At 44.2% G+C, this 25,918-nt stretch overlaps 1 protein-coding gene across 1 annotated transcript in view; it reads left to right on the top strand.

Moving 5' to 3' along the window:
* The first annotated feature begins 584 nt into the window (after positions 1-584).
* LOC117523820 (synapse differentiation-inducing gene protein 1) overlaps positions 585-25,918 on the top strand; it is a 52,011-nt gene continuing 26,677 nt past the window's right edge. Inside the window, exons 1-3 of the mRNA XM_034185428.1 lie at positions 585-737; positions 10,029-10,625; positions 16,071-16,208. Of these exons, the coding sequence (XP_034041319.1) occupies positions 10,089-10,625; positions 16,071-16,208 (675 nt within the window). The 5' untranslated portion in view covers positions 585-737; positions 10,029-10,088. The remainder of the gene's footprint in view (positions 738-10,028; positions 10,626-16,070; positions 16,209-25,918) is intronic.

The raw sequence follows: 25,918 nt of genomic DNA, 5'->3' as shown, positions 1-25,918 counted from the left end.
GAGAAAGAGAGAGGCAGAGAAAGAGAGAGAGAGGCAGAGAAAGAGAGAGAGAGAGAAGAGGGGGCGTGGCCAGCAGCGGGTTCTTTCCGTTTAAAGGGACAGGAACAGAAATAAGAGATGTTTTTTGTAAAGTCCCTGAAAAAAATGAAACCACTCCCCCTATAGACTGATCCTGTCTCACACATGCAGCACAGAGTGGAGACAGTTTGTTGGAGTCACTGTAAAAACCAGCAACCAGATCCAAACTACATGGAACACCAGGCACCAGTTCCACAAACAGTTCCTGGACCCCACTAAATATGAACTAATCATCAGAATTTATAATTCCATCAACAAATAAATTCATGTCTTGTGTTTCTCTCAAACAGAGATTGGCAGGATTTCTGCCCTAAATCAGACATTTGGTGAGTGTGACCTCTGATGACCTCCTAAGCAGATGGACAGCAGCATGACGTGGGACGGACATGAAGCTGTGAGGATCTTTAGGACCATGAGGAGCAGCTGTTCCTCTGGATTCAACACCGGCGCCTCCTCCTCCTCCTCCTCCATGAATGTGGACCGTCTGTCTGCAGGAGCACCTGTCTGTCTCTGTCTCTTTCAGCTCTGCATCATCCCAGGACGTCCTCTGCTTTGTCCCAGCGCAGAGTGATGGGGGACGGCTCCCTGCGAAGCCTGGATGGACGGATCACAGAGGGATGATGGAGGGATGCAGCGTCTCTCACGTCTTACTATAGAAGGTGAGCACATGCGTGTGTACTTTTGTTTTTTCCTTCAACATGCGAAGTCTCACCAGGATGACATCAGAAAACAGATGACATCATCAGTAATCAATAAACCTGAACACTGTCAGCTTTATTGATTTGTACACTTCAGGTGCAGTGAATTGTGTGTGTGTGTGTGTGAAATCTTTAGTGTTGAACACACAGAACAAATAATTTAATCAGCTACTCGATGACAGAAGGACAAGATTCAACAAAATCTATCAACCATTTACCCACAGACACAGAGAGACAGACAGACAGACGCACAGGCAGACGCACAGGCAGACAGGCGCAGGCAGACACAGACACACACAGACAGAGGCGCACAGACAGACGCACAGGCAGACGCACAGGCAGACACACAGGCAGACACACAGGCAGACACAGACACACACAGACAGAGGCGCACAGACAGACGCACAGGCAGACACACAGGCAGACAGGCGCAGGCAGACACAGACAGAGGCAGACACACACAGACAGAGGCGCACAGACAGACGCACAGGCAGACGCACAGGCAGGCGCAGGCAGGCAGGCGCAGGCAGGCAGGCGCAGGCAGACAGGCGCAGGCAGACACAGACAGACACACGCGCAGACACACAGGCAGACAGGCGCAGGCAGACACAGACACACACAGAGAGAGGCGCACAGACAGACGCACAGGCAGACGCACAGGCAGACACACAGGCAGACACACAGGCAGACAGGCGCAGGCAGACACAGACACACACAGACAGAGGCGCACAGACAGACGCACAGGCAGACACACAGGCAGACACACAGGCAGACAGGCGCAGGCAGACACAGACACACACAGACAGAGGCGCACAGACAGACGCACAGGCAGACACACAGGCAGACACACAGGCAGACAGGCGCAGGCAGACACAGACAGAGGCAGACACACACAGACAGAGGCGCACAGACAGACGCACAGGCAGACGCACAGGCAGGCGCAGGCAGGCAGGCGCAGGCAGGCAGGCGCAGGCAGACAGGCGCAGGCAGACACAGACAGACACACGCGCAGACACACAGGCAGACACACAGGCAGACAGGCGCAGGCAGACACAGACACACACAGACAGAGGCGCACAGACAGACGCACAGGCAGACACACAGGCAGACGCACAGGCAGACGCACAGGCAGACGCACAGGCAGGCGCAGGCAGACACACAGACAGAGGCGCACAGACAGACGCACAGGCAGACACACAGGCAGACGCACAGGCAGACGCACAGGCAGACGCAGGCAGACACACAGACAGAGGCGCACAGACAGACGCACAGGCAGACGCACAGGCAGGCGCAGGCAGGCAGGCGCAGGCAGGCAGGCGCAGGCAGACAGGCACAGGCAGACACAGACAGACACACGCGCAGACAGACAGACGCACAGACAGAGGCGCGCAGACAGACAGACGCACAGACAGATGCACAGACAGACGCACAGACAGACGCCTCGGTGGGTCAGTGGAGGTGATAATGAAATCACAAATATTAAGAACTAAATGAATAAAATGTGATAAAACAGAGTAAACGTGTTAATCATAAAGAATACAGTAAAACATAAAATATGTGATAGTGTAAAGAAAATTAGAGTTTTGATGGAAAATAAGTTTCTCTGGGTTTTTTTGTTTTGTTTGTTTAAACTCTGGGTCTCTGTGATTTGGCACCAGATGCCCTTCTTGATGAAACTCCACATTACATAGAGAATACGGATAGGTGGCCTTGAACCTTCTGCTCTGGAACTAAGCGTATTAACCACTTGTCCACCGCACCCACTGACACTAACAGAAAGCACATGACAATATATGGAAATAAAACTTGATATTCAAACAAACGTATAATTCAGTTTCAGTTCATTTCAACTTATCTACACACTGCCAAATCACAACTTGGGTTCCACTAAAGGCTTAATGAGAAGGTTGAAAGACAAAATCTGAAGTGAAAATGTGTGAGCAGCAACATGGTTTCACGCTGAGAGAGAGCACTACAGATGCAATGTTTGCTCTGAGAATACTGATGGAGAAGTATAGAGAAGGCCAGAAAAAGTTACATTGTGTGTTTGTGGAATTAGAGAAAGCTTATGATAGGGTACCAAGAGAAGAGTTGTGGTATTGTTTGTGGTACTGTGTGAGACCTAATTTGACTGCTTTTTTTTTGGGGGGGGGGGGGGTGGTTTGTGGACTTTTTCTTTTGATTATATGATGACAGCTGATTCCTTTGATTTTACTTCTGTGCAGGCATTACAATCTTTTCAGTATAGTGAGCACCATATACAGGATATGGAATATGAGATAGATCCAGATAATCATTTCTATTCCTTTAGAAATAGTAATTGTCAGTATTATAAAGATGAACAATACAATAACCGCATTTCAAATGACAGGAAATTATCAATAATCCACTTTAACAGTAGGAGTATGTACAAAACTTTTGGGAATATCAAGGATTATTTAAAACAATTTTGTCATCCTTTTGGTATAATTGCCACATCGGAAACTTGGCTTGCAGAGATTGATGATAGGAATTACAAATTGGAAGGTTATGAATTCATTCATTCGAACAGACAAAATAGAGGAGGAGGAGTAGCATTATATGTTGACAAAAGGCTTAAATACAAAATTAAAGACCATTTGACAATGGCTGTGGAAAATTTGTTGGAATGCACGACAATTGAAATATGCATGGAAAAAGGTAAAAATATCATTATTAGTTGCATATATAGAACTCAGCGTTCTAAAATTGAAGCGTTTCAAAAATGGATTGAGAAATACTTTTCACAGATGTATAACAAACAAGTATTTGTTTGTGGAGATTTAAATATTGATCTTTTAAATCCACATCAACATAAAGTGACAGAAGATTTCATTAATACTATGTACAGTTTAAATGTATATCCAAAAATCATGAGGCCTTCAAGAGTAACTTCACATTCAGCTACTCTCATTGATAATATATTTACAAATGATATTGATACCAAAACACTAAGTGGCTTATAATTAATGAATTAATAAACTTAAATAGCAAATGTACTGAGAAAATACAATATTGTAAGTGTTTGGAATCTGAAGACACTATTACTGCCTTAAAACATGATTTACTTTTACAGAATTGGAATCCCATTTACACAAAACAGGATGCTAACTTGGCATATTCAGAATTTGAAAACATATTTCTCAATATATACAACAGAGAAGATTAGCAAAAAATGAGTTGCGCTCTTTACACAAGTCCTTTAGGTTCTGGTGCGGTTTGCAAGGGAGACTCGCACACAGAATGACAAACTCAAACAGTTATTTCAGAAATATTTTTTACTTAAAGGAGCCTTACCCAGAAGGCTGCAAAAAAGAAAAGAAAAGCGCAAACGTTTCAGTCCCCCTGGACTTTCCTCAGTGCAAACAGAGTTCATCAGGTGTCATCAATTAATGGCCAATTAGCCACATACCAATCACAGACTAAGACCAGTTACAAAAAAACTGCTATTTACAAACATTACAAAGCACAATAGATTACAAAAAACAGGACATATCCAACTCTTCATTCATTCCATTTGGATACAGAGTTTTCAAGTAGTAAATATATCTACATTCACATTGGAGTAAACATTTGTCAGTGCTGCCACCTCGTCTGCTTGGAGTAATCAAGTCAATGCCACGAAAGTCCAAATCCGTAATAGAATGATTGCCATCAGCAAAATGCCTAGCACTGCAGATTTAGGATCTTCTCTGCGGATGGCGCTCTTGTGTTCATTAATCCTTCATCACAATTGTCTGGTGGTTTTACCAACATATTGAATACCACATTTAGTGCACACCAAAAGGTAAACAATAATTAATTTTCTGATCCTATATTCCTTTTTTGTAACAAAGCTAAAAAACACATTAACTTAAACCTTTTCTTGTGTGTTTAATGCCACCTATTCACCACTTGGCCGTGCTATTTGCGATGTGATTAAAAAACATTGGCATATTCTGTCTGCTGATTTCTTGATTTCTTGCATGTTCTTGCTCTTGCTTGCCTCTACTGGTGGTTGGCTCTCACTGCGGTATTGTATCACTTCCTGTTCCGGAGCACAGCGGTGTTTTTCTGTATCTGTTAGCTGTTTAATCTGCGCAGTTAGATTGATCTAGTTATCTAGATTACGATTTGTTTCCCAGTGTAATCTTTACGTGCCTTAACTAAAGCACTCCTTCTGCTGAATCACCTCTAAATTATTTACACATTATTCACTTTGCATGTTTTTAGGAATCCGCTAGCTTAGTGTAGCTACTAGCTCTTAGCCGATTTAGCATGGCGGCTTCTCCTGTCTCTCCCGCACTTTTCTGCTCTGGGTGTGAAATGTTTAGTTATTCCTCGGCCTCCTTTAGCAGTAACGGTACTTGTAATAAGTGTAGCTTATTCGTAGCTTTGGAGGCCAGGCTGGGCGAATTGGAGACTCGGCTCCGCACCGTGGAAAATTCTACAGCTAGCAAGGCCCCTGTAGTCGGTGCGGACCAAGGTAACTTAGCCGCCGTTAGTTCCCCCCTGGCAGATCCCGAGCAGCTGGGAAAGCAGGCCGACTGGGTGACTGTGAGGAGGAAGCGTAGCCCTAAACAGAAGCCCCGTGTACACCGCCAACCCGTTCACATCTCTAACCGTTTTTTCCCACTCGACGACACACCCGCCGAGGATCAAACTCTGGTTATTGGCGACTCTGTTTTGAGAAATGTGAAGTTAGCGACACCAGCAACCATAGTCAATTGTCTTCCGGGGGCCAGAGCAGGCGACATTGAAGGAAATTTGAAACTGCTGGCTAAGGCTAAACGTAAATTTGGTAAGATTGTAATTCACGTCGGCAGTAATGACACCCGGTTACGCCAATCGGAGGTCACTAAAATTAACATTGAATCGGTGTGTAACTTTGCAAAAACAATGTCGGACTCTGTAGTTTTCTCTGGGCCCCTCCCCAATCGGACCGGGAGTGACATGTTTAGCCGCATGTTCTCCTTGAATTGCTGGCTGTCTGAGTGGTGTCCAAAAAATGAGGTGGGCTTCATAGATAATTGGCAAAGCTTCTGGGGAAAACCTGGTCTTGTTAGGAGAGACGGCATCCATCCCACTTTGGATGGAGCAGCTCTCATTTCTAGAAATCTGGCCAATTTTCTTAAATCCTCCAAACCGTGACTATCCAGGGTTGGGACCAGGAAGCAGAGTTGTAGTCTTACACACCTCTCTGCAGCTTCTCTCCCCCTGCCATCCCCTCATTACCCCATCCCCGTAGAGACGGTGCCTGCTCCCAGACCACCAATAACCAGCAAAAATCTATTTAAGCATAAAAATTCAAAAAGAAAAAATAATATAGCACCTTCAACTGCACCACAGACTAAAACAGTTAAATGTGGTCTATTAAACATTAGGTCTCTCTCTTCTAAGTCCCTGTTGGTAAATGATATAATAATTGATCAACATATTGATTTATTCTGCCTAACAGAAACCTGGTTACAGCAGGATGAATATGTTAGTTTAAATGAGTCAACACCCCCGAGTCACACTAACTGTCAGAATGCTCGTAGCACGGGCCGGGGCGGAGGATTAGCAGCAATCTTCCATTCCAGCTTATTAATTAATCCAAAACCCAGACAGAGCTTTAATTCATTTGAAAGCTTGTCTCTTAGTCTTGTCCATCCAAATTGGAAGTCCCAAAAACCAGTTTTATTTGTTATTATCTATCGTCCACCTGGTCGTTACTGTGAGTTTCTCTGTGAATTTTCAGACCTTTTGTCTGACTTAGTGCTTAGCTCAGATAAGATAATTATAGTGGGCGATTTTAACATCCACACAGATGCTGAGAATGACAGCCTCAACACTGCATTTAATCTATTATTAGACTCTATTGGCTTTGCTCAAAAAGTAAATGAGTCCACCCACCACTTTAATCATATCTTAGATCTTGTTCTGACTTATGGTATGGAAATAGAAGACTTAACAGTATTCCCTGAAAACTCCCTTCTGTCTGATCATTTCTTAATAACATTTACATTTACTCTGATGGACTACCCAGCAGTGGGGAATAAGTTTCATTACACTAGAAGTCTTTCAGAAAGCGCTGTAACTAGGTTTAAGGATATGATTCCTTCTTTATGTTCTCTAATGCCATATACCAACACAGTGCAGAGTAGCTACCTAAACTCTGTAAGGGAGATAGAGTATCTCGTCAATAGTTTTACATCCTCATTGAAGACAACTTTGGATGCTGTAGCTCCTCTGAAAAAGAGAGCTTTAAATCAGAAGTGTCTGACTCCGTGGTATAACTCACAAACTCGTAGCTTAAAGCAGATAACCCGTAAGTTGGAGAGGAAATGGCGTCTCACTAATTTAGAAGATCTTCACTTAGCCTGGAAAAAGAGTCTGTTGCTCTATAAAAAAGCCCTCCGTAAAGCTAGGACATCTTTCTACTCATCACTAATTGAAGAAAATAAGAACAACCCCAGGTTTCTTTTCAGCACTGTAGCCAGGCTGACAAAGAGTCAGAGCTCTATTGAGCTGAGTATTCCATTAACTTTAACTAGTAATGACTTCATGACTTTCTTTGCTAACAAAATTTTAACTATTAGAGAAAAAATTACTCATAACCATCCCAAAGACGTATCGTTATCTTTGGCTGCTTTCAGTGATGCCGGTATTTGGTTAGACTCTTTCTCTCCGATTGTTCTGTCTGAGTTATTCTCATTAGTTACTTCATCCAAACCATCAACATGTTTATTAGACCCCATTCCTACCAGGCTGCTCAAGGAAGCCCTACCATTATTTAATGCTTCGATCTTAAATATGATCAATCTATCTTTGTTAGTTGGCTATGTACCACAGGCTTTTAAGGTGGCAGTAATTAAACCATTACTTAAAAAGCCATCACTTGACCCAGCTATCTTAGCTAATTATAGGCCAATCTCCAACCTTCCTTTTCTCTCAAAAATTCTTGAAAGGGTAGTTGTAAAACAGCTAACTGATCATCTGCAGAGGAATGGTCTATTTGAAGAGTTTCAGTCAGGTTTTAGAATTCATCATAGTACAGAAACAGCATTAGTGAAGGTTACAAATGATCTTCTTATGGCCTCGGACAGTGGACTCATCTCTGTGCTTGTTCTGTTAGACCTCAGTGCTGCTTTTGATACTGTTGACCATAAAATTTATTACAGAGATTAGAGCATGCCATAGGTATTAAAGGCGCTGCGCTGCGGTGGTTTGAATCATATTTGTCTAATAGATTACAATTTGTTCATGTAAATGGGGAATCTTCTTCACAGACTAAGGTTAATTATGGAGTTCCACAAGGTTCTGTGCTAGGACCAATTTTATTCACTTTATACATGCTTCCCTTAGGCAGTATTATTAGACGGTATTGCTTAAATTTTCATTGTTACGCAGATGATACCCAGCTTTATCTATCCATGAAGCCAGAGGACACACACCAATTAGCTAAACTGCAGGATTGTCTTACAGACATAAAGACATGGATGACCTCTAATTTCCTGCTTTTAAACTCAGATAAAACTGAAGTTATTGTACTTGGCCCCACAAATCTTAGAAACATGGTGTCTAACCAGATCCTTACTCTGGATGGCATTACCCTGACCTCTAGTAATACTGTGAGAAATCTTGGAGTCATTTTTGATCAGGATATGTCATTCAAAGCGCATATTAAACAAATATGTAGGACTGCTTTTTTGCATTTACGCAATATCTCTAAAATCAGAAAGGTCTTGTCTCAGAGTGATGCTGAAAAACTAATTCATGCATTTATTTCCTCTAGGCTGGACTATTGTAATTCATTATTATCAGGTTGTCCTAAAAGTTCCCTAAAAAGCCTTCAGTTAATTCAAAATGCTGCAGCTAGAGTACTGACGGGGACTAGAAGGAGAGAGCATATCTCACCCATATTGGCCTCTCTTCATTGGCTTCCTGTTAATTCTAGAATAGAATTTAAAATTCTTCTTCTTACTTATAAGGTTTTGAATAATCAGGTCCCATCTTATCTTAGGGACCTCGTAGTACCATATCACCCCAATAGAGCGCTTCGCTCTCAGACTACAGGCTTACTTGTAGTTCCTAGGGTTTGTAAGAGTAGAATGGGAGGCAGAGCCTTCAGCTTTCAGGCTCCTCTCCTGTGGAACCAGCTCCCAATTCAGATCAGGGAGACAGACACCCTCTCTACTTTTAAGATTAGGCTTAAAACTTTCCTTTTTGCTAAAGCTTATAGTTAGGGCTGGATCAGGTGACCCTGAACCATCCCTTAGTTATGCTGCTATAGACGTAGACTGCTGGGGGGTTCCCATGATGCACTGTTTCTTTCTCTTTTTGCTCTGTATGCACCACTCTGCATTTAATCATTAGTGATCGATCTCTGCTCCCCTCCACAGCATGTCTTTTTCTTGGTTCTCTCCCTCAGCCCCAACCAGTCCCAGCAGAGGACTGCCCCTCCCTGGGCCTGGTTCTGCTGGAGGTTTCTTCCTGTTAAAACGGAGTTTTTCCTTCCCACTGTAGCCAAGTGCTTGCTCACAGGGGGTCGTTTTGACCGTTGGGGTTTTACATAATTATTGTATGGCCTTGCCTTACAATATAAAGCGCCTTGGGGCAACTGTTTGTTGTGATTTGGCGCTATATAAAAAAATTGATTGATTGATTGATTGATTGATGACATTGGGAAAGACATTTTTAATACACTGCCACTCTTCTCCTTTTCCAGGGCAAAAAACATCCGGGATTGTCTTGTTCATGCAGACACTTATAGAGGGGCCAGCCCTACGGAACGTTTGGACAATGCCACTGTTTTTTTCCCATGTTGCAATTGTGCTGCCTGCTCCAACACTAAAAAAGTTAATGTGTTTTTTAGCTTTGGACAGTGTGACAGCAGTGAGATGTGCAGTAGGAATGACAGACTCATTCAAGCTGGAGGTGGGATTACACCAAGGATCAGCTGTGAGTCCTTTTGTGTTCACAGTGGTGATGGACAGGTTGACAGATGAGATCAGACAGGAGTCTCCATGGACTGATGTTTGCAGATGACATTGTGATCTGTAGTGAGAGTAGAGATCAGGTTGAATCTGACCTGGAAAGGTGGAGATATGCTCTGGAGAGAAGGGGATTGAAAGTCAGGCTGAGAGACAGTCTGGTTGGATCTGTCCCTACATGCCGTCAATGTGACTTAGTTGTGGTCTGTCTGAGTGCTGTTTAATTTTTTTTTTTTTTCTCAAATAAACTCTGAGTTACTCAGTCTCTGCTCCTTATTACTTTTTGGTGAACAGGAACCTCACATACTTGACCCCTGACCCCCGAGTGCTCCGAGGAAGGATGGAGATGGGAGAGGAGGGGGACAGTGACCCTCTCACCCTGAGAAGAGACGTGTCTAGAAACACCTGCAGACAAAGTGGCTTCATCAACACCCACAATGTGGAGGCGGAGCTTCCCGAAGCACTGCTGCCATTTTACTCAGCTCCGCAGTACCAGATCCACATGGTGGCGTATGCCCCTCCTCAGCAGGAGCACCACCCCAGGATGAGCGGTGGAGCAGGCCAGGCTCCTCCTCAGCTCCTCAGCACCCGAGCCCTCTTCCCCCAGCAGGCAGACCCTCACCTGAGAGTCTCCCCCGGCCTCATCCTGTGCTCAGAGAACATCCGGCACATGTGGGGGGAGTCCGGGCCCGCTGACTGCTGTGAGACCACTTTCATCAAGGGCTTCACTGCAAACCCCACCTCCTCGCTATCTGTCACCACCAGGGATGCACCACTCTTTACAGACAGGAAGTTTCTGGGCCTTGCTGGAGAAGATGTGAGGATCTATACACTGTCCAGTGATATCAACGGCGGGGACAACTTCCAGGAGCTCGAGGTACAGCACCCGGGACCAGACCCTTAAAACACACACATGATCTGATGGTGAAACTGTCCAAAAGTGTTATTTAGTTATTTATTAGTCATTCTTGGATTAAAAAAAATGAACAAATTAAAACTCTTAGCCTAGCTTAGCACAAAGATGGGGAACAAAGACTGTCCGTATTCTGGACAAACCTTCCATGACGTCACCTAGAAGGTTTCTGAAGACTGTTTGTGAAGAATAAACTCATAAATGGGTAAAGAGATGGAGGCGTGGGTGTGCCTGTGTATGGACACACCCACGCCTGACAAATGACGTATGGTCATGCCGCCATCTCAGAGTTAGCAAACAAAGCAAACAGGCTAACCCTGGTCCAGGTGTTTCTAGAACAAGATTCTAAATGTCAACATTACCCATACTGTATAATAAAGTTAACTGAATGCTTAACTGTAACTTTAACTAAACATCAGCACTCAGTCTCTTATCACCACACTCAGTTCTGGTAATGTTGAGGCACTTTTGGGGTACGCTGGGAGCGCCTTAGGGTCACCGCAACAGGATCAGGCGGCTCAGCTGGCTCTGACAGTTCAGGTGCTGGGGATGCTCTGAAACTGCTCTCCATCGGCTCGGTCTCCTCAGCTACTTTCTCAGGTTGCAGATCTGGAAGCCCAGCAGAATGGCGAGGTCTCAGCTGGTCTCCGTGGCGTCGGTATTCTTGATCCGTCGCTCCTCCGCAGACCTTGTAGGACACAGGCCCTGACTGCTGGGTGATGACTCCTGGGATCCACCTTGGGGTTTCGCCAGCAGTGTTTCGCAGGTAAACTTGCTTGTCAGCGTCGAACTGTCTGTCCAACGCCTTTCTGTCATGACCGTCCTTCTGCAGATACTGCTTCCTCCTCACTGTTTCTTGAATGTTTGGTTTCAGAAAGTCCAGTCTGGTTCTGACATGTCTTTTCAAAAACACATCAGCAGGCGACTCGCTTGTTGTGCTGTTGGGAGTTGTGCGATACCGTAGCAGGAAGTGAGAGACTTTGTCTTCAATGCTCAAATCTTCTCTCGCCAGCTTTTTCATGCCAGCCTTGAATGTTGAGACGTATCTCTCGGCTAGGCCGTTTGTGGCTGGGTGCCTCAGGGCACCGGTCGTGTGGAGGATTCCATTTCTCCTCGCAAACTGTTGGAAGTCATCAGACAAAGGTTGTTGCATTGTCTGTGACAATCCATATGATGCAAAAAGTCTCTTTAGTCTGGTGATGGTTGCAGAGGAGGTTATTTGTGTCATTTTATAAACCTCCAGCCATTTTGAGAATGCGTCAACTACAATCATGAACATATGGCCCATGAATGGTCCTGCAAAGTCAATGTGAAGTCTCTTCCACATATCTCCTGGAAATTCCAAAGGGTGCAGTGGCACATGGTGCGGCATGCTCTGCTCTAGCTGACACGTTTCACATCCTTTGCACGCTTTCTCAATATCTCTATCAATATGTGTCCACCAGACGTATTGCCGCGCAATTGCCTTCATTTTCACAATGCCAGGATGCCCACTGTGGATTTCTTTAAGCACAGCAGCTCTGAGCTTTGCTGGTGCAATCACTCTCGTGCCCCACAACACACACCCCTGCTCTACAGAGAGTTCATCATGCCTTTTGTGGTATCCTTTCAGTTCTTCAGGAATTTCTTTTGGCCACCCTTCCATGATGAATCTGTGCAGCTTTGAAAGCTCTGTGTCAGTTCTCGTTACCTTGGCAATCTGCTTTGCAGTCAGCGGCACGCCCTCTAGGTGTTCACATATCAGTGCGTCAACGTAGGCAGAGATTGTCTCTGTTCCAGCATCCTTAGTCTCTGATAGCGGTACACGAGACAACCCGTCAGCATTGCCATGCTTCTCTGACTGACGGTAAACAATGTGGTAGTTGTATGCCGACAGTACGATGTCCCACCTCTGGATCTGGGCTGCTGCCATTGTGGGAAGCCCTTTATGTTCTCCGAACAAGGTCAGTAATGGCCTATGGTCTGTGACCAGGTTGAATTGACATCCCCAGAGGTATTGGTGAAACTTCTTAACACCATACACAAGGCTTAGGGCCTCTTTCTCAATTTGCGAATACTTCTTCTCTGCTGGAGAGAGAGTACGTGAAGCATAAGCGATTGGATGCTCTTTTCCATCTGGTGTTGTGTGTTGGATTACAGCTCCAATGCCATAAGCTGAAGCATTACATGCAACGGTCAACGGCAGGCTCTGATCATAGTGCACTAACACTTTGTCACTTGTCAGGAGTTCTTTACATTTGTTGTACTCGCAGGCCGTTCTCTTGCAAGCGCTGCAGGACTCTGTTGAGGTTCTTCAGATGTTCTGCCTCATCTCTTCCCATTATGAGAAGGTCATCGAGGTAAACAACCACGTTCAGATCCTTCATCAGACTCTCCATCATTCTCTGGAAGATGCTAACAGCAGAGTTAATGCCAAAGCAAAGACGATTATACACAAACAAGCCCTTGTGAGTGTTGATGTGTATTTTTTTGAATCTTCGTCAAGGAGCACTTGTTGGTAAGCTGAGGCTAGGTTGATTTTCGAAAACAACTTGCCACCACTCAGCGTCGCCAGCACTTCTTCAATGCGCGGTAGTGGGTATATGTCTGTGTTGGTTGCCTGGTTCACTGTCACCTTGTAATCGCCGCACAAGCGAATCTTGCCATCTCTCTTGACCACAGGAACGACAGGAGCGGCCCACTCACTGTGCTTCACAGGACTGATGATGTTTTCATTTTTCAGTCGCTGTAGTTCTTCTTCCACTCGCGCTTTCATTGCGAATGGCAAGGGGCGGCTTTTGTGGAACTTGGGCGTGGCATCAGGCTTGACAGAAATTGTGGCTTTAATTTCCTTTAATGTTCCCAACTCCTCTTTGAAAACTTGACTGTATTTTCCTAACACCTCAGGTATTGACTTGGGTACTGAGGGCTGTTTTGCATTTTCACTGACCATTTTAATTGTTTTCCAGTCCAACTTGATGCTTTCAAGCCAGTTCCTACCACAAAGTGCAGGTCCATTGCCTTTCACTACAATTAATGGTAAGTCAGCAGTCTGATCTCCATAGGTAACTTTTGCCACGAACTGCCCTCTTACTGGAAGTGTGACGTTACTGCCCCCTAGTGGCACATCCGCGAATGACTCTCTATACATCGCCTCAGATATTATGCTGACTGCAGCTCCCGTGTCTATTTCCATTGGAACATTTCTCCGGTTTATGGCGAAGTTCGCTTTGAATGCCCGTTTGTCTGTTTCATTTACACAGAACACTTCCTCCTCTTCTTCTGCTTTCACAGAACTTGCCCCTCTTTGTTGATTCCTATTTTGCCTTCCTTTCTTCTCCCTCGCGGCAGGCTGGCTACCTCTGCATACTTTCTGTATATGACTAACTTTATCACATTTATGGCATTTGGCAGTTTTAAAGTAGCATTCACTTGGGCGATGATTCCGCCCTTTGCATCTATAGCACGCTGTCTGCGCTGATGGAGAAGGCTTTTGTTTTTCATTTACCTTGTGCACAGAAGAGGTAGATGGTGGCTCGTTTTGTCGTAGCCGCCGTGTGTCTCGGTGGGCTACTTCCATGTTGACAGCGATCTCCTGGGCTCTGGCAAACGTTAGCTCATCCGTGGAAAGCAACTTGCGTTGGCACGCTTCATCATGAATTCCACTAACAAACCCGTCCCGCAGAGCCTCGACCAGTCTATCCCCGAAATCACATCTTGCAGCCAGCTGTTTCAGTTCAGCAGCAAACTGAGCTACCTTTGCACCATTCTGAACACATCGTCGGAAACTGAATTGCTCGGCTATGACCAGTGGTTTTGGTTCATAGTAATCTGACAGAATTTCCACGATTTCATCAAAAGTCTTGTCTTTAGGTTGGAGAGGCTGAACTAAGTTTCGTAGCAGTCTGTATGTAGAAGCACCAACAGAGCTTAGAAGAGTAGCTACATGTTTTTCTTCCTCGACATCGTGTGTTTCGAGGCTGTCCATTGTTCATTTTCTGGATTAAATTCATCCGGTTTGGCAAAGTTTGCCACCTTCACTGCTCACTACAGTCACTTTTCACCTCGTCGCCAATTATGTGGTGTATTAATGATGAGACGATTGCACGCATTTAACCACTTTACTGAATACTTGCATAAGCATAACTACAACATGCCAACTGTGGTTCGCGTTCTGGCGCATCTATCTAAGCATGTGCATATCACATATCAATCAATCAATCAACTTTTTTTTTATATAGCGCCAAATCACAACAAACAGTTGCCCCAAGGCGCTTTATATTGTAAGGCAAGGCCATACAACAATCATGAAAAACCCCAACGGTCAAAACGACCCCCTGTGAGCAAGCACTTAGCAACAGTGGGAAGGAAAAACTCCCTCTTAACAGGAAGAAACCTCCAGCAGAACCAGGCTCAGGGAGGGGCAGTCTTCTGCTGAGACTGGTTGGGGCTGAGGGAAAGAACCAGGAAAAAGACATGCTGTGGAGGGGGGCAGAGATCGATCACTAATGATTAAATGCGGAGTGATGCATACAGAGCAAAAAGAGAAAGAAACAGTGCATCATGGGAACCCCCCCACAGTCTACGTCTAAAGCAGCATAACCAAGGGATAGTCCAGGGTCACCCGATCCAGCCCTAACTATAAGCCTTAGCGAAAAGGAAAGTTTTAAGCCTAATCTTAAAAGTAGAGAGGGTATCTGTCTCCCTGATCTGAATTGGGAGCTGGTTCCACAGGAGAGGAGCCTGAAAGCTGAAGGCTCTGCCTCCCATTCTACTCTTACAAACCCTAGGAACTACAAGTAAGCCTGCAGTCTGAGAGCGAAGCGCTCTATTAGGGTGATATGGTACTACGAGGTCCCTGAGATAAGATGGGACCTGATTATTCAAAACCTTATAAGTAAGAAGAAGAATTTTAAATTCTATTCTAGAATTAACAGGAAGCCAATGAAGAGAGGCCAATATGGGTGAGATATGCTCTCTCCTGCTAGTCCCCGTCAGTACTCTAGCTGCAGCATTTTGAATTAACTGAAGGCTTTTTAGGGAACTTTTAGGACAACCTGATAATAAAGAATTACAATAGTCCAGCCTAGAGGAAATAAATGCATGAATTAGTTTTTCAGCATCACTCTGAGACAAGACCTTTCTGATTTTAGAGATATTGCGTAAATGCAAAAAGGCAGTCCTACATATTTGTTTAATATGCGCTTTGAATGACATATCCTGATCAAAAATGACTCCAAGATTTCTCACAGTATTACTAGAGGTCAGGGAAATGCCATCCAGAGTAAAGATCTGGTTAGACACCATGCTTCTAAGATTTGTGGGGCCAAGTACAATAACTTCAGTTTTGAAGTGAACATATGAACATACGAAAAACTACAGTGAGCCCATTAGCTCAATATACCACACCCCTGTCTGTTTGTTTTTCAGAGTAATTACTCCAGCAACTCAGAGAGTGAGGACATGTTCCTGCTGATGCCTCCCAATCATCACCTGGGCCTCAGCGTTTTCTCCATGCTCTGCTGCTTCTGGCCACTCGGCATCGCTGCCTTCTACCTGTCACATGAGGTGAGGACACGCCCACAAATCATCTGGACAAGGACACACCCACGGGTCACCGGCTGTGGCAGATAGATGGTTATTTGGGAGGTGATGGTCTAGTGGTTAAGCGTTGGGCTTGAGACCAAAGGATCTGCAGTTCAAACCCCTGTCTGGTTAGAAAGTCACTAAGGGCCCTTGGGCAAGGTCCTTAATTCCCAAGTTGCCCCTGGTGTGTAGTGAGTGCCTTGTATGTCAGCATCAGTGTGTGAATGTGAGGCATCACTGTAAAGCACTTTGAGCTTCTGACTCAGATGGAAAAGTGCTACAGTGGGGAAAATAAGTATTTGACCCCCTGTCAGTTTTGCTGGTTTTCCCACCTACAAAGAATGTTGAGGTCTGTAATTTTTATCGTAGGTTCACTTCAACTGTGAGAGACAGAATCTAAAAAAAAATCCAGTAAATCTCATTGCATGATTTTTAAATAATTAATTTGCATTTTGTTGCATAAAATAAGTATTTGATCACCTACCAAGCAGCGAGAATTCTGTCTCACACAGACCTGTTAATTTGTCTTTAAGAAGCCCTCTTATTCTGCACTCTTTACCTGTATTAATTGCACCTGTTTGAACTTGTTACCTGTATAAAAGACACCTGTTCACACACTCAATCAATCACACTCCAACCTGTCCACAATAGCCAAGACCAAAGAGCTGTCTAAGGACACCAGGGACAAAACTGTAGACCTGCACAAGTGTTATGTGTCGGACGCAGCTCGGAGAACCGACCAGCATTTGAAGGACCCAGTATGAAATAAGCAGAGCACGGTACAAAGGATAACTGAATTTAATACATAACAGTGATACAAAAAATAACAAAAGAAAGTGCGGTCTGGCATGGTGCGCTCCCAGCAGCGCTAACGGTCCACCGACACCCCCCAGGTGGCCGCAACAAACCGAGTCTGTGAAAGAAGGAACCATTATGTGAGTCCACACTCTACACACAGAGAGAACACTTAAAGGTGTACAAACAGCAAACACTTCCTGGCTTGATTACTAATCAGCTTCCCAACCTGCAGGCATGGAACATCCAGTTCACAAACCTCCACTGCAGTGGAAGCCGATACATGACTAACGTACAGCTCAATATAATAAGGTGTGAGGGACACCACATTTACTGACTGTATAAATGTTAGTCACAAAATCTAACGTACCTCAGGAAGTGTGCTGACGAGCGTGAGACCTCACCCCCTCCTCTTTCACAGACCGTGCATCAAACCCTGGATGTTCTCTGCATCCACTGATGATGAGATGGCTCCCGAGACGACGATCTCACCCGTCTGGTCACAAGGTCGAGTCTCTGGCAAAAACACACTGTATACTCCAGTCTTAAATGCCACCATGTTCCAATCCATATAGATGCACCTCAGCTGTGAGCCCTGACGAGCCGCAGGTGATCAGGGTGAGGTCCTGATAACCTCAGCAACACAGCCACTCAGTCCCAAATGCAAGCCACCTGGAAGGAAAAACAAAGGACAGAAACAAAAAGGCAGCCAGGCCCCCCAGCCATACAACACACAAGGCTGGGATGGACTACAGGACAACAGGCAAGCAGCTTGGTAGAAGACAACAACTGTTATGATTATTTATTAGAAAGTGGAAGAAACACAAGATGACTGTCAATCTCCCTCGGCCTGGGATTCCATGCAAGCTCTCACTTTGTGGGGTAAGGATGATTCTGAGAAAGCTCAGAACTACACAGGAGGGCCTGGTCAATTACCTGAAGAGAGCTGGGACCACAGTCACAAAGATTACATTAGTAACACATGATGCTGTCATGGTTTAAACTCCTGCAGGGCAGCAAGGTCCCCCTGCTCAAGCCAGCACATGTCCAGGCCTGTTTGAAGTTCACCAGTGACCATCTGGATGATCCAGAGGAGGCATGGGAAAAGGTCATGTGGTCAGATGAGACCAGAATAGAGCTTTTTGGAATCAACTCCACTTACCATGTTTAGAGGATGAGAACAACCCCAAGAAAACCATCCCAACCGTGAAGCATGGGGGTGGAAACATCATACTCTGGGGGTGCTCTTCTGCAAAGGGGACAGGATGACTGCACCGTATTGAAGGGAGGATGGATGGGGTCATGTATTGTGAGATTTTGGCAAACAACCTCCTTCCCTCAGTAAGAGCATTGAAGATGGGTCATGGCTGGGTCTTCAGCATGACAATGACCCCAAACACACAGCCAACTAAGGAGGGGCTCCGTAAGAAGCATTTCAAGGTCCTGGAGTGGCCTGGCCAGTCTCCAGACCTGAACTCAACAGAAAATCTTTGGAGGGAGCTAAAACTCCAAACCTGAAAGATTTGGAGAAGATCTGTATGGAGGAGTGGACCAAAATCCCTGCTGCAGTGTGTGCAAACTTGGTCAAGAACTACAGGAAACGTCTGACCTCTGTAATGGCAGACAAATGTTTCTGTACCAATTGTTAAGCTCTGTTTTTCTAGGGGATCAAATACTTATTTTATGCAACAAAATGCAAGTTAATTATTTAAAAATCATACAATGTGATTTTCTGGATTTTTTTTAGATGCTGTCTGTCACAGTTGAAGTGAACCTACGATAAAAATTACAGACCTCTCCATTCTTTGTAGATGGGAAAACCTGCAAAACTGACAGGGGGTCAAATATTTATTTTCCCCACTGTATGTGAAGTGCCTTGATGCATCTTTGTTGTGATTTGGCGTGATATAAATGAAAATAAATTGAAAATTGAAATTGTACCGATTGGCAAGGCAAAGGGACAGAGCTGGAAAGGATGTGCAGTAGGTTAGGGTGGTAAAAGATGCAGATGGTAATGTGCTGACAAGCGAGGAGAGTGTGTTGAGAAGGTGGAGGGAATATTTTTGTTGTGTGGGCCGCCAGAAGAGGAGGTACTGCTGGCCCACCACCAGAGGGCGCCCTGCCTGAAGTGCGGGCTTCAGGCACGAGAGGGCGCTGCCGCCATGGACACAGCCGGGGGTGACAGCTGTCGCTCATTACCTCTTGACAGCTGTCACCCATCTACTCAAGATCATCTCACTCCATAAAGACCAGACGTCATCTCCACCTCGTTGCCGAGATATCATACTTCATTGGAGGTAATATCCTCAGCCATTTGTGTTACTAATAAGCTGTATATTGTGAGTGTTTGCAGGAGTACCGGTCCCTCTTCTTGTGGAGGCTGAGTGAGTGCAGGACGGCACTCTTTTCCTCTGAGGGATCACTGTAAATACCTCAGCATTCTGAGTGAGAGGTGGAGGTGGCATTCCCACCGTTATTGTTACTGGGTGTACACACACCCACACTTGACTGTCTTTGTTCTCGCCAGCAGTACCAGATCCGACAGTCGGGGACGGTGATCACCTGGGAATTCGGGACTTGGCGGCTCCAGTATTCACCAGGTTCTGTGGCGGCGGAAATCGTGTGGTTCCGGCTCTTCTCAGGACAGACGTCTTCTATCCTCGAGCCTGCCCACACGTCACCTTTGTGGATTGACTGTTATGATATTCTGAGATTGTCTGTATGTTCGTTGTGCACATTCACAACATTAAATTGTTATATTTTGGCTCATCTATTGACCGTTCATTTGCGCCCCCTGTTGTGGGTCCGTGTCACTACACTTTCCCAACAATTTTGAGGAGCTGATGAATGAAGAAAATGAGGGATAGAAAACACTGGATGATGTGGAGAGGTGCAAAAGATTAGTATGGATGAAGTGAGAGCAGCTATGAAGAGGATAGAATAGATAGACTAGAATAAAATACACACACTGTTTAAAAAAGGCACAATTGACAACACAAGCATCTATCTGGTCTTATTGAGGGTTGCTACAGCAGAGGGGATGAAAGATTTCTTGTAAATATTTTTGCAGGCTAGAGGGACTTTGTATTGCCTGCCTGATGGTAGAAACTGGAAGGAGTGGTGAAAGGGGTGATCAGTGTGGCTTTCCTGATCACCGAGTGACTATATAGTTCAGACAGAGGGGTTTGAAGTGAACCAGTTACCTTGCTTGCATGACTGATAATGTGGAAAAGTTTAGTTCTGTGTTTGATAATGAGGAAACTGTACCAGAATGAGATATTGAAAGTAAGGAGTGATTCAATGAGTCACTCTGCTCTTTAACTGGGTTCCACTGACAGACATCAGGAAGCTAAAAGTCCACCTCAGACTGAAGATTCTGATCAAATCAGCAGCTCTCCTCATCAATAAAATTTATTGATCTCAACTGGCCACATCAGCAATGTCACAATAAACAATATTTAAGATCAGCTTCATCTTCAGTCTTCACCTTGTGTTATTCAAATGAACACACTGAAAAAAGTCACTTTACACATTTTATTACTGGTTTATTAATGTGTGCTTTTGTAGGTCAGCGGGTGTTAAAGTGCCTGACCTGGGAGTCACTCTCGACACTCGGTGATTGGCTTCTTCAGGTGTCTGAGCTGCAGTGACTGGCTGGTGGTGTGTTCACTGTCAGTGGTTAATATGGCCACTGAAACATGATTATATGCAGTTTGGGGTTATTTGTAACGTGACATTCCACAGCTAACAGTTGGAGCAGATAATCATGTGACATCATTGCCCCTTAACAAGCGTAATTAACAAGCCAAGACTGATTAACGAGCTCAGAGGCAGGAAACAGCAGCCTGTAATTTGGGCTTCATTTCCTGTCAAACATGCTGAGCAATGAACCACAGGACACAGGCAGTGTGAGAGGGCGGGGCTCCTTCTGAGTGCTTCACTTAAACACAAGTGAACAACAATGCACCATCCACTTACTGACGACAGGACGCACTTTAATGTCAGGACATATTTTAACCTCAGGACACACTTGAACATCAGGACATGTTTTACCGTCAGGACATACTTTAACGTCAGGACATGCTTTAATGTCAAGACACACTTTAACAACAGGACATGCTTTAACATCAGGACACATTTTAACAACAGGACGCACTTTAACGTCAGGACAGGCTTTAACGTCAGGACATGTTTAAACCTCAGGACATGTTTTACTGTCAGGACACACTTTCACATCAGGACACACTTTAACGTCAGGACATGTTTTAACCTCAGGACATACGTTAACGTCAGGACATGTTTTAACTTCAGGACATGCTTTAACATCAGGACACACTTTAACAACAGGACATGCTTTAATGTCAGGACAGGCTTTAACATCAGGACACACTTTAAAATCAGGACACACTTTAACGTCAGGACAGGCTTTAATGTCAGGACATGTTTAAACCTCAGGACATGTTTTACTGTCAGGACACACTTTCACATCAGGACACACTTTAACGTCTGGACGTTTTAACCTCAGGACACACATTAACGTCAGGACATGTTTTAACTTCAGGACATACTTTAACCTCAGACATGTTTTACTGTCAGGACACACTTTCACGTCAGGACATGTTTTAACCTCAGGACATGTTTTAACATCAGGACATGTTTTAACATCAGGACACACTTTAACAACAGGACGCACTTTAACGTCAGGATGCACTTTAATGTCAGGACAGACTTTAACCTCAGGACATGTTTTACTGTCAGGACACACTTTCACATCAGAACACAGTTTAACAACAGGACACACTTTAACATCAGGACGCACTTTAATATCATTACAGGCTTTAACCTTTGGACATGTTTTAACCTCAGGACATGTTTAAACCTCAAGACATGTTTTATTGTCAGGACACACTTTAATGTGAGGACATGTTTTAGCCTCAGGACGCATGTTAACGTCAGGACATACATTAACGTCAGGACATGTTTTAACTTCAGGACATGCTTTAACATCAGGATGCAGTTTAACAACAGGACATGCATTAACGTCAGGACACACTTTAACGTCAGGACAGGCTTTAACGTCAGGACATGTTTTAACGTTAGAACACACTTTCACGTCAGGACACACTTTAATGTCAGGACATATTTTAACCTCAGGACACACTTTAACATCAGGACATGTTTTACCGTCAGGACATGCTTTAACGTCAGTACACACTTTAACAACAGGACATGCTTTAATGTCAAGACACACTTTAACAACAGGACATGCTTTAACAGCAGGACACACTTTAACAACAGGACGCACTTTAACGTGAGGACAGGCTTTAACTTCAGGACATGTTTAAACCTCAGGACATGTTTTACTGTCAGGACACACTTTAACGTCAGGACATGTTTTAACTTCAGGACACCAATACAGGAACGCCTGTATTGGTTCTTGCTTGCCTCTACTGGTGGTTGGCTCTCACTGCGGTATTGTATCACTTCCTGTTCCAGAGCACAGCGGTGTTTTTCTGTATCTGTTAGCTGTTTAATCTGCGCAGTTAGATTGATCTAGTTATCTAGATTACGATTTGTTTCCCAGTGTAATCTTTACGTGCCTTAACTAAAGCACTCCTTCTGCTGAATCACCTCTAAATTATTTACACATTATTCACTTTGCGTGTTTTTAGGAATCCGCTAGCTTAGCGTAGCTACTAGCTCTTAGCCGATTTAGCATGGCGGCTTCTCCTGTCTCTCCCGCACTTTTCTGCTCTGGGTGTGAAATGTTGTTATTCCTCGGCCTCCTTTAGCAGTAATGGTACTTGTAATAAGTGTAGCTTATTCGTAGCTTTGGAGGCCAGGCTGGGCGAATTGGAGACTCGGCTCCGCACCGTGGAAAATTCTACAGCTAGCCAGGCCCCTGTAGTCGGTGCGGACCAAGGTAGCTTAGCCGCCGTTAGTTACCCCCTGGCAGATCCCGAGCAGCCGGGAAAGCAGGCCGACTGGGTGACTGTGAGGAGGAAGCGTAGCCCTAAACAGAAGCCCCGTGTACACCGCCAACCCGTTCACATCTCTAACCGTTTTTCCCCACTCGACGACACACCCGCCGAGGATCAAACTCTGGTTATTGGCGACTCTGTTTTGAGAAATGTGAAGTTAGCGACACCAGCAACCATAGTCAATTGTCTTCCGGGGGCCAGAGCAGGCGACATTGAAGGAAATTTGAAACTGCTGGCTAAGGCTAAGCGTAAATTTGGTAAGATTGTAATTCACGTCGGCAGTAATGACACCTGGTTACGCCAATCGGAGGTCACTTTGAATCGGTGTGTAACTTTGAAAAAACAATGTCGGACTCTGTAGTTTTCTCTGGGCCCCTCCCCAATCGGACCGGGAGTGACATGTTTAGCCGCATGTTCTCCTTGAATTGCTGGCTGTCTGAGTGGTGTCCAAAAAATGAGGTGGGCTTCATAGATAATTGGCAAAGCTTCTGGGGAAAACCTGGTCTTGTTAGGAGAGACGGCATCCATCCCACTTTGGATGGAGCAGCTCTCATTTCTAGAAATCTGGCCAATTTTCTTAAATCCTCCAAACCGTGACTATCCAGGGTTGGGACCAGGAAGCAGAGTTGTAGTCTTACACACCTCTCTGCAGCTTCTCTCCCCCTGCCATCCCCTCATTACCCCATCCCCGTAGAGACGGTGCCTGCTCCCAGACTACCAATAACCAGCAAAAATCTATTTAAGCATAAAAATTCAAAAAGAAAAAATAATATAGCACCTTCAACTGCACCACAGACTAAAACAGTTAAATGTGGTCTATTAAACATTAGGTCTCTCTCTTCTAAGTCCCTGTTGGTAAATGATATAATAATTGATCAACGTATTGATTTATTCTGCTTAACAGAAACCTGGTTACAGCAGGATGAATATGTTAGTTTAAATGAGTCAACACCCCCGAGTCACACTAACTGTCAGAATGCTCGTAGCACGGGCCGGGGCGGAGGATTAGCAGCAATCTTCCATCCCAGCTTATTAATTAATCAAAAACCCAGACAGAGCTTTAATTCATTTGAAAGCTTGTCTCTTAGTCTTGTCCATCCAAATTGGAAGTCCCAAAAACCAGTTTTATTTGTTATTATCTATCGTGCACCTGGTCGTTACTGTGAGTTTCTCTGTGAATTTTCAGACCTTTTGTCTGACTTAGTGCTTAGCTCAGATAAGATAATTATAGTGGGCGATTTTAACATCCACACAGATGCTGAGAATGACAGCCTCAACACTGCATTTAATCTATTATTAGACTCTATTGGCTTTGCTCAAAAAGTAAATGAGTCCACCCACCATTAATCATATCGTAGATCTTGTTCTGACTTATGGTATGGAAATAGAAGACTTAACAGTATTCCCTGAAAACTCCCTTCTGTCTGATCATTTCTTAATAACATTTACATTTACTCTGATGGACTACCCAGCAGTGGGGAATAAGTTTCATTACACTAGAAGTCTTTCAGAAAGCGCTGTAACTAGGTTTAAGGATATGATTCCTTCTTTATGTTCTCTAATGCCATATACCAACACAGTGCAGAGTAGCTACCTAAACTCTGTAAGGGAGATAGAGTATCTCGTCAATAGTTTTACATCCTCATTGAAGACAACTTTGGATGCTGTAGCTCCTCTGAAAAAGAGAGCTTTAAATCAGAAGTGTCTGACTCCGTGGTATAACTCACAAACTCGTAGCTTAAAGCAGATAACCCGTAAGTTGGAGAGGAAATGGCGTCTCACTAATTTAGAAGATCTTCACTTAGCCTGGAAAAAGAGTCTGTTGCTCTATAAAAAAGCCCTCCATAAAGCTAGGACATCTTTCTACTCATCACTAATTGAAGAAAATAAGAACAACCCCAGGTTTCTTTTCAGCACTGTAGCCAGGCTGACAAAGAGTCAGAGCTCTATTGAGCTGAGTATTCCATTAACTTTAACTAGTAATGACTTCATGACTTTCTTTGCTAACAAAATTTTAACTATTAGAGAACAAATTACTCATAACCATCCCAAAGACGTATCGTCATCTTTGGCTGCTTTCAGTGATTTGGTTAGACTCTTTCTCTCCGATTGTTCTGTCTGAGTTATTTTCATTAGTTACTTCATCCAAACCATCAACATGTTTATTAGACCCCATTCCTACCAGGCTGCTCAAGGAAGCCCTACCATTATTTAATGCTTCGATCTTAAATATGATCAATCTATCTTTGTTAGTTGGCTATGTACCACAGGCTTTTAAGGTGGCAGTAATTAAACCATTACTTAAAAAGCCATCACTTGACCCAGCTATCTTAGCTAATTATAGGCCAATCTCCAACCTTCCTTTTCTCTCAAAAATTCTTGAAAGGGTAGTTGTAAAACAGCTAACTGATCATCTGCAGAGGAATGGTCTATTTGAAGAGTTTCAGTCAGGTTTTAGAATTCATCATAGTACAGAAACAGCATTAGTGAAGGTTACAAATGATCTTCTTATGGCCTCGGACAGTGGACTCATCTCTGTGCTTGTTCTGTTAGACCTCAGTGCTGCTTTTGATACTGTTGACCATAAAATTTTATTACAGAGATTAGAGCATGCCATAGGTATTAAAGGCACTGCGCTGCGGTGGTTTGAATCATATTTGTCTAATAGATTACAATTTGTTCATGTAAATGGGGAATCTTCTTCACAGACTAAAGTTAATTATGGAGTTCCACAAGGTTCTGTGCTAGGACCAATTTTATTCACTTTATACATGCTTCCCTTAGGCAGTATTATTAGACGGTATTGCTTAAATTTTCATTGTTACGCAGATGATACCCAGCTTTATCTATCCATGAAGCCAGAGGACACACACCAATTAGCTAAACTGCAGGATTGTCTTACAGACATAAAGACAT

This window comes from Thalassophryne amazonica, chromosome 13 (assembly GCF_902500255.1).
Source record: "Thalassophryne amazonica chromosome 13, fThaAma1.1, whole genome shotgun sequence".
Lineage (NCBI taxonomy): Eukaryota > Metazoa > Chordata > Actinopteri > Batrachoidiformes > Batrachoididae > Thalassophryne > Thalassophryne amazonica.
Note: the sequence above shows the minus strand (reverse complement) of the source record. Positions and strands in the feature narration are given on the sequence as shown.